Genomic DNA, 9,286 nt, shown 5'->3' with positions numbered 1-9,286 from the left:
CTCAGAGTCTCGAGGTGGGGGGCCCCGGAGCAGGGGCTTGAGAAGGGCCCTACTGGGCTGCCCCAAAGTCTGGGCCCCCTCCGTTCCTCCACTCCAGCCCACCACTGCCCACCTGGCCGGTGACCCTCCTGCAGGGCTCCCGTGGGGAGAGAGCTTGGTTTGAACTGCTCCTGCCCCAGCCTGAGGACCAAGGTCACCAGGGGGAGGAAGGGCATGTCTGAGGGCCAAGAGGGAGTGGGGTCTCGGGAGGGGCAGTGGGGGAAGGGACAGGTCTGTGATGGGGCTGGTCACAGAGCGAGCGGGGAAGGCTGCATATGGGGTGGTGGACAGGGATGCAGGGTCCCTGCAGCAAGGTGGCACCGGCACAGCGCCCTCCTCAGCCAGTGGGCTGCAGGGCAGAAGGGGCCAGGTCCCACCCCGCTGATCCGGCTGGTCCTAAAGCCACTGGCCATCAGGCCCTGCTGGCTATCAGCTGGCTGCCGCGTGGATGCCCCACCCACCCTGCACCGGATCGGGGGCCCTGCGCCGCCCACCTCATCAGGGGGTCGATCCATTGCTCCTTCACGTGGGTGGTCTCGTAGATGAGGCTCCACTCATCCTTGATCCATGAGCCCAGGTTCAAGGGGTTGAAGAGGAACCCCAGGAACTGAGGGAAGAGGGAGCTGTGGGGCCGGGTGCCTCCACAGGGAGAGTCGGGGCCAAGGGGACAGATGTGGCCATCGCCCCCGGAGGGGGCCGCGGCCCGCAGCAGGCAGCCCGCTCGCCCCCTCCTGCTGGGCTGGGGGAGCTGCCCCTCACTTGCCGGGGCTCCCGCCTGAGCCAGTGGGTCCCTGCCTGCCGTGGGCCTCCGGGCTCCAACCCCTCGCACCCTCTGTGGACCTGGGCCGACTCTCGCCGGAGAAGCCTGTCGGCCCCTCTCTGGTTGAGCGGCTGCTGGGGCAGTAAAGGCCACACGTGGGGCCTGGTGGGCTGAGCAGGCGCCCCTGAGGCCGTGGTGAACTCGAGCGGCTGAGCCAGGGGGTAGCAGTGGGCAAGGGCAGGGTCTCTGGTCTCCACGGCTGCCTCCCCAGGGGGCCGCTGCCCCCCAGCCACGTGCTCCCCTCCCACCTCCCCTCAGGCCCCCCGCCCCTCTTCACGGAGCAGCAGCCAGGTGTCCTTCTAGAGCCTTCCACAGCTTCCCACCAGGCAGCCTGGCCCCTGCTCACCCCACTCCACCCCGGGGCCTCTCCTCAGCTTCCCCGCCCTGCCCTGCTCAGTCCCCCCGCCTCTCTCCCACCCACTCTTTCAGCCCTGCTCCCACTTCCTGTGGGAAGGAGGCAGTCAGCCCCGGTAGCTGGGCCCTGCGGTCTCTGCACTCCCCGTCCCAGCCCCCAGTAGCTGGGCCCTGGGGTCTCTGCACTCCCCGTCCCAGCGCCCCCCGCCCTGGTATCTGGGCCCTGGGGTCTCTGCACTCCCCAACCCAGCGCCTCCCACCCCGGTATCTGGGCCCTGGGGTCTCTGCACTCCCCGTCCCAGCCCACCCTGTATCTGGGCCCTGGGGTCTCTGCACTCCCCCTTCCAGCCACCCCAGTAGCTGGGCCCTGGGGTCTCTGCACTCCCCGTCCCAGCGCCCCCCGCCCCGGTATCTGGGCCCTGGGGTCTCTGCACTCCCCATCCCAGCCCCCAGTAGCTGGGCCCTGGGATCTCTGAACTCCCCGTCCCAGCCCACCCCTCCATCCCCAAGGCCCCTCCTCCCACTAAGTGCAGCTGGTCTGTTGACCCCCACCTGGGGACATACTGCCTCCCCTCCCTGGGGCTAGGGCCCTCCTAAAGGGGGCCTCCTTCTCTCTGGGGGTGCAGTGGAGGCAGCCCCCCCAGGAAAAAGGCTGGAATGGGGCTGGGCTTCCGGGTGGGTTTCCTGCCGTCCAGAGGATTCCAGCATGTGAGTGTGAGCGTCCTTGGAGGGATCACGATTGCCAGCACCCCTCCAGGTGCCGTCCCAGGGCCAGTCCCCCTAGAATGCCCACATACAGCACTGTCTCCCAAGGAGACCGCGGCCAAGGCTGCCCAAGCACCAGCTCCTCTGACCACAGTGGTGACAGCACACGGGTGTGGTCTGAGGGGTTCCCTGGGCAGCCGTCCTGTCCCCAACAGCTTGCTCCCTGTCTTCAAACCCGAGGCGGGCGGACCCTAATGGGACTGGCATTGTGGGGATTGGGGCATGAGGTGCGGGCCGAGGAAGGAGGGCCCTGGTGCGGTGCCGCACCACCTCCTGCAGCTCCCAGCTCCTTTGGGAGTGTGAATGGGCCCTTTCCATGAATCTTCTCCCAGAAACTCTCCAGGGAGATAAACGCCCAGAAACTTGCACTGGAGGCGCTGCGCTGGCCTAGAGCTGCTCTCCATGCGTTCTGCAGGCTCTGCAGGCCCAGGCGGGGCAGGGCTGGCTCCACCACTGCAAACTGACACGTGGTCCCCTTGCTCAACAGTTACTAAGAATTTCAGGACTGACAGCACAGCGTGAACCAAGTGCAGGCTCTCCAGCCGGGAAGCTGGCCCTGGGCAGTCTCCAAAGATCTCTCAGAAATGCTGTCATAAAATTAAAGCCCTTGGGACTTCCCTGGTGGTGCAGTGCTTAAGGATCCGCCTGCCGATGCAGGGGACACTGGTCCGGGAAGATCCCACATGCCACGGAGCAGCTAAGCCCGTGCGCCACAACTACTGAGCCTGCGCTCTAGAGCCCACGTGCCACAACTATTGAGCCCAAGTGCCACAACTACTGAAGCCCACACGCCTAGAGCCCGTGCTCCACAACAAGAGAAGCCACCGTGATGAGAAGCCCGTGCACCGCAACTCTCACTCGCAGCAACTAGTGCAGCAAAAAAGACCCAAGGCAGCCAAAAATAAATAAATAAATAAATTTATATTAAAAAAAAAAAGAAGCCCTTGCTTAAGATAACTATGCAAATATTTACCCACTGTGAATTGCTTACATTTATATGTAGACAGAAAAACGAGTCATTAAAATTAATGTGCTGCCTCAGGTTACCTGCTGGGGGAGGGTGCAGATCTCTGGGGCCTGTGGTCCTGGCAAGTGTCACTGCTCCAGGTCTCCCCTTCCCCAGGCGGGGGCAGTGGGAAGGCTCCTACACCACCCTGCCTGAGCTGCCTCTGCGGAGCTTGCAGCCTCCTTCCAGAGAGGCCCCAAAGCACTCCTGGGGCCTGAGCTCTCCCCACTCTTCTCCAGGGGGTCCCTGTCCTGGTCTGGTGACTGTGTGTGTGTCCATCACCCCCCCCCCCCCCCCGCCAAGCCAAGTATGGAGGAGCGAGCCAACCGTTGAAAGCCTGGTCCAAGAACTGGCTCTGCCACTCACGTGCTGTGTGATGTTGGGCAAGTTACCGAACCTCTCTATGCCTCAGTTTCTTCAACTGTGGGATGAGTGCCCGTAGGAGTGACCTTACCCGGTCATTGTGAGGGTGAAGCAAGAGCTGCTTGCGGAGGAAGCCGGGCCCACAGCAAATGCTTTGTGGGAGTAGCCGGCAGAGGGCAGGACCCTCAGGTTCATTCGTGGTTCTGCTAGCCCCAAGGCCCAGGAGTCCCAGGCTTTCTGCACAGGAAACAGGCAGCCACAGGAGTGGTCCCGGGCAGGGCAGGGGGGTGGGCTCCTGCAGGCTCTCTCTCGAAGGGTACCGATCCTCAGACCTGCTCAGAAATGCTCCCTCGGCCCTGCAAAGCCGCACAGCCCCTCTTGGAGGAAGGAGAGGCTGCCCTGGGCCTGGAGCTTGGTCACAAGCCAGAGGAGCCCAGGAAGGTTCCAGAGGCCCGGACTGAACAGGCAAGGACTCCGTGTCGTGACTAACAGCTAGCATCCAGCAGCTACCACCCACCGGACCGTGAGGAACGGAAAACAAATTCCCCAGGCACAAAAAGAGCACGTTTGCAGCAAAGAGAGCGTGTGGGTTCGTTTTAAACACAGAACAAACCCAGCAGTTTCTTTCATTAAAGTGAGCCAGAAAGGTAAGAGGTCAGCGCCAGATGGGGCAGACCTTTGACCTTGGATTTAAGAATAGAACTTGGGGCAGGTGGGGCTCACCTTGCACACCTTGTGGACGGGTTGGGACTTCACAATGCTACAGAAGAGCTGAAAGCCGAGCTCCTCCAGCTGGAAAGTGGCCAGGTAGCAGATCACTAAGGAGAGAGGGTGCAAGAGTGGGGAGGAGGACATGGGGGTCCCCGCCCTGGGCCTCCGGCGTTTGACCCTGGGGGAGTCAGCCAGAGGCTAAGGGCCCGACAGGTGCACTGCAGGTGCAGCGAACTGAGCTGAAGGCACCCGCCTCCAGCAGGGCGTGTGACCAGAGGCAAGCGCTCCATCTGGGCCCACGTGAAAATGATAACCTGATACAACAGTACAAATGACGTCGTCTCATACGGGGTGGGGGTGGGGGGCGCCGTGGCTGTCGAGGGCCTGCTGCTGACAAGGAGGCCAGGGCCTGGCCCGCAGGGACCCATGGGCCCCACACCGTGCCTGGCCACGGGCACCTACCCTCAAAGAGGCTGTAATCAGCCCACAGGCAGAGCCGGCCGTCCCGCACATAGAAGGCATCCACCACGATGGTCAGCAGCTTCCGGTACTCGAGGCACCCGGACAGAACTTCCATGATGAACGCCTGCTCCTGGGGGCTCAGGGTCTGGAGGAGAAACAGCTCGGGAGGGGGTCGCCGGCCAAGCCAGGGGAGAGGGCAGCCGTCTCCCGATGTGGGGGTCCCCAGTGGCCCCCGGAGCAGTGGGCAGCACCCCAGCCGCCAGGAACACTGACCCTCGGACCCTGCATGTCCTCCCCCAGGAATCGGTCCTGCCGGCTCTCCTGGGTGGTGACAGTGCGGTGGGGCAAAGACGGAAATAAACACGGAAAATGACCCCGAAGAAAAAGTCCTGTGTGACTCTGGTCATATGAGGCCCCTAGAGGATTCAAATTCCCAGGACAGAAAGTAGAAGGGGAGGCGCGGGGGGTAGCGGGGGAGAGTGGGGAGCTGTTGTTTAATGTGGACAGAGTTTCAGTTTGTGAAGGTGAGAAGGTTCCGGAGACGGACGGTGGTGATGATCACACGTGAATGTACTTAATGCCATTGAATTGTACACTTAAGAACAGTTAAGATGGTAAATTTTATGTCATGTGTATTTTACCACACACACACAAAAACCAAGCAAGGAAAATCTCTGGGGGAGGGAATTAGTGTTTGCAGAGAGTGACTTTTTTCTACTTACTCTTTGGAATATTGTGGGGGTTGTGACCTGTGTGTGTCACGTGTTACCTATTCAAAAAATCAGTTAAGTTTTTGACAATAAGAAAAAAAGAACGTCTAATGTTGCCAATGCAGCAACGAGAAGGGCTGGTGGGATGGTGCTGGTGAGTCTTTCTGGAAAGCAATCTGGAAATATGTTTTAAGAGCCTTGTATTTTCCGTACGCTTTAATCCAGTAGCCACACTTCTGGGAATCTAAGGAAACCAGACAAAAAGCAGAAAATATCCATGTACAAGCAGCTCAGGGCAACGGTGCATGCAGTGATTGAAAGTATTAACAGCCTAAATGTCAACACAGGGAATCAGATACGATCTCTCTGTGTTGTGGGTGAGTAGGACACAGCCATTACAATGAAGTTTCTGGAAAACTTATAGTAAGATGACAAAATACCTAATACCGTGTAAAACTGAAAATGTAGGACAGGATCCCAACAGACGTAAAGCACATCAAAATAAACACTTACCAGCAGTATCGTTCCCCTCCTCCCCCCAAATCTTTTTGGACAACTTATTAGATAAATTTTGGCATTCCCTTGCTTTATTTTGAATTTTTTATTATCAATGAAATTTTCATACATTTACTGGACATTTATTTGTATTTCTCTTCTGTGAATTATCAATTTATATCCTTGGCTAACCTTTTTTATTTGGATAATATTTTTAGGAGCTCTTTGCATATTGAGGGAATTAACATGGTCATCAGTGTGATAGTTATCTGTGGTAAGCTTGTAATTTTCCCTTTAACTTTGCATAAAACATTTTTGAGCATGTAGAGCGTAGAGGTTTTTATTTTGTTTTCGTTTTTGGGGGCTGCGCCATGTGGCATGTGGGATTTTAGTTCCCCAACCAGGGGTCAAACCTGTGCCCTCTGTATTGGGAGCACAGAGTCTTAACCACTGGACCACCAGGGAAGTCCCATTTTTACTTTGTTTTGAGGTCAAATCTACCTTTTCCTCTGTGATTTCTTCCCTTGTCTTTACGCTAAGAAAACAACAGAGTAATAAGATCATCTGCGGGGTCTTGGACAAGCCCAGGACCTCGGGGAGCCCCGGACCCCACGCATGTGAGCGGGGTGGCTGAATGCTGGTGGGCAGACGGCATCATTCTTACTCCCTCCCAGTCTCCGCACCTCAGGGGCTGAAGGCCTGAGAGCTGCCTTCTCCAGCCGCTTCTGGGGGGGGGGGTTCTGGGCACAGTTGGGTTCTGCTGGTGGCGGCTTTGGGGGGGGGGGGTTCTGGGCACAGTTGGGTTCTGCTGGTGAGACATACTTGCAGGAGAGACAGGAGGCGAGCGGGGGTGGCAGGTGCCGGGCCCCGACATTGACTCAGCCGCCCTTCCAGTGCCCCAAGTGGCTTCTGGGCTCCTGCGGGGACCCCATCTGATCCGGGGTAATGACGTCCTCCTACGACCTGACCTCCGACCTCTGACCTCCGCTGCCGGGCTCCTCTCCCTTTCCTCCACTATCCGCACTTGTCCCCTGGGTGAACTCACTGGCTGTCAAACCTGACACGTGCTGATTTCAAATGTGCGCCAGCCCGGGGCCGGCTCTCCCTGGACTTCGGCAAGTGCTCTCTGCTCCTGTTCTACCTCCCTGCTTGGGTGTCTGACCCCATGCGCTTTGCCCAGACCTGCCCTCCCCTGCCTGCCCGGCTCCGTAAACACAATGCCCTGCTGCACCGTTCAGACCAGCCCTTGATGCCCACCCCCCATCCCATCCACCGGCTGCAGCTATGGGGGCCCGGCTGCTCTGCCACTTCTCCTCGGTGTATTTTCAGCCCGCCAGCCGCCAAGCAATTCTTTGTAAAATGAAAGTCAGATCGTGTCTGTCCTTCCCGAGAACCCTCCACAAAGAGTCCTTAAAAGGGCCGGCAACGGGCTTCCCTGGTGGCGCAGTGGTTGGGAGTCCGCCTGCCGACGCAGGGCACGCGGGTTCGCGCCCCAGTCCGGGAGGATCCCACGTGCCGCGGAGCGGCTGGGCCCGTGAGCCACGGCCACCGAGCCTGCGCGTCCGGAGCCTGTGCTCCGCGACGGGAGAGGCCACGACAGTGAGAGGCCCGCGAACCGCAAAGAAAAGCAAGGCCCGGCTCCCTCTGCGTGCCCCGCCTCCATCCCATCCTGTCTCCACTCCAGCCACACTGGCTGCCCTCTTTTTCTCCAATACGCGGGATGTGCCCTCAGGGCCTCGGCGCTGGCTGTTCCCTCTGCCTGCAGTGCTCTTCCCTGCACACTTGCTCCCCGACTCCCATCAGGTCTTTGCTCAGATGTCACCTGACCTGGGAGGCATCCCTAACCACCCCTCAGGGTCAGACGTGGCCTGGCCCCCTCAGCGGGCAGCGCACACCGGGTTTATTGCCCCTTCCCTGCTGGAATGTCATCTGGGCGCTCAAGAGGGAGGAATTGGAGCATCCTGCCTCCGTGGGAGGCCGTGGGGACCCCGTGACATCCTGGTGTGGGCGGGGCACAGAGTGGAGGCTCCTCCCCACGGAGCACAGCCAGGAGGGTGAGGTGGGGGGCTCTTGCCTCTGGGTCAGCTCTGGTCTCAGCAACCAGGATCCTGCCTCATTTTCCCTCTCAGGCTCCTCTAACCCCTGGGCTGTGCCCACACCAGAGGGCACGAGCCCCAGCTGGGCCGCAGTCCCCGCTTTTAACTTACTGCACTGGTCAGAGAAAGCCCGGGGGGCCCGGAACAGGCAGCTCGGAAAGCAGTGCGTCAGCAGGGCTGGCACGGAGGATGCCCCGAGTCAGCGCTGCCCGTGCTGAGGCTGCATGACATCGTGGGATGCCTGCCTACAGCCTCCCTGGTCTCCCAGGCTCAGACAACAGCAGCTCCACTTCTCATTCACTTGAACGTCTGTGTTTGGGGGTGTGAATGTGTATTTTTAATAAGGCCAGAGCCTTGAGCCTGCGGCTACAGGATGCCACCTGCCCGGGGTGAGGGGGTCAGGCAGGGCTGCATTGGCCCAGGGGTCTGGGAAGGTGAGGAGCCAGGCAGGACCTGACACTCTGGCCCACGTGCCAGGTCTTCTCCGCCGGGAAGGTCAGGCCAGCAGGTCACAGAGAGGAGACCGAGGCCCAGAGGTGACACGCAGATCAGAGGGCACTGAGCCCTAGACCAGGTCCTCCTGGCCAGGCTAGCACAGAAGGCAGGGTGAGGCCTGGACCCCACTGAGGAGGCCCCAGCACGAAGCCGACCCCGAGTCCTGGGCCAGCCTTAGTCACTGAGGCCAGAGGGCTACCACCCAAGGGCATCTGAGTTCCTGATACACTCTTGGGCCTTGGTCAAGTTCAGCGCTCCTGAGTCAGGGAACCAGGGCAGGTTCCGGGGAGGGCGGCAAGTGCTCCGACAAGGGTCTCATGGGCAGTCCTGGGGAGGGGCTGGGCTGTGGGCAGGGGAAGCAGAGGCCCACAGCTTGCCGGCTCTTCACAACCTGTAGTGCCTCCTACAAGAGATCCTCAGAGTTCACAGGCCCAGCTTGTCTGCTGGAGCCACAGGGAAAGGACAGAGGTAGACCAGGGGCCGGGGCCGGGACACCGCTTTTACTGCAACCCAGGGTTTGAAATTCATATCACCAATACACAGGGCCTCCTGCTAATCAGTGATGCAAAGACCAAAGTCAGAAAAGTAGGCAGAGGGAATTGAGGCTGCCGGATGCCCACACAAGCCCCTCTCCCTTTCTTCCTGCCTAACAGGAGAAAGCTGTCTCGTTGGGAGAGGCAATGTGCCCAGCTAAAACTTTTCCAGGCCCCTAGCTGATGTGGCACATGGCTCCAATCAATGAGATCTGATGGCAAATTGCTAGGTGTGGCCTCCAAGAAAGCTCCTTGAAAGTTAGGGAGATTCAGCTGGTGCCTGCCTTATACTGTTTGTCTTTCTCCTCTTCTCTCTGGGATATGGATGCAGTGCTGGAGTAGGGCAGCCATTCTGTGACTATAAGGCAAAGGGTACATTCTAAGGATGGATAAGCAGACAGGAAGGAGAATGAGTTCCTAATGGCACCACAGAGCTG

General features: G+C 59.4%; 1 protein-coding gene across 1 annotated transcript in view; it reads right to left on the bottom strand.

Moving 5' to 3' along the window:
* Positions 1–9,286, bottom strand: part of CFAP99 (cilia and flagella associated protein 99) — a 36,987-nt gene that overhangs the window by 22,169 nt on the left and 5,532 nt on the right. The window contains exons 2-4 of the mRNA XM_007471633.1: positions 4,521–4,665; positions 4,071–4,165; positions 534–646 (exon numbers count right to left, since the gene is read on the bottom strand). Of these exons, the coding sequence (XP_007471695.1) occupies positions 534–646; positions 4,071–4,165; positions 4,521–4,665 (353 nt within the window). The remainder of the gene's footprint in view (positions 1–533; positions 647–4,070; positions 4,166–4,520; positions 4,666–9,286) is intronic.

This window comes from Lipotes vexillifer, unplaced genomic scaffold (assembly GCF_000442215.2).
Source record: "Lipotes vexillifer unplaced genomic scaffold, Lipotes_vexillifer_v1.1 scaffold328, whole genome shotgun sequence".
Taxonomy (NCBI): domain Eukaryota; kingdom Metazoa; phylum Chordata; class Mammalia; order Artiodactyla; family Lipotidae; genus Lipotes; species Lipotes vexillifer.
This window is presented reverse-complemented; position numbering and strand designations above follow the sequence as displayed.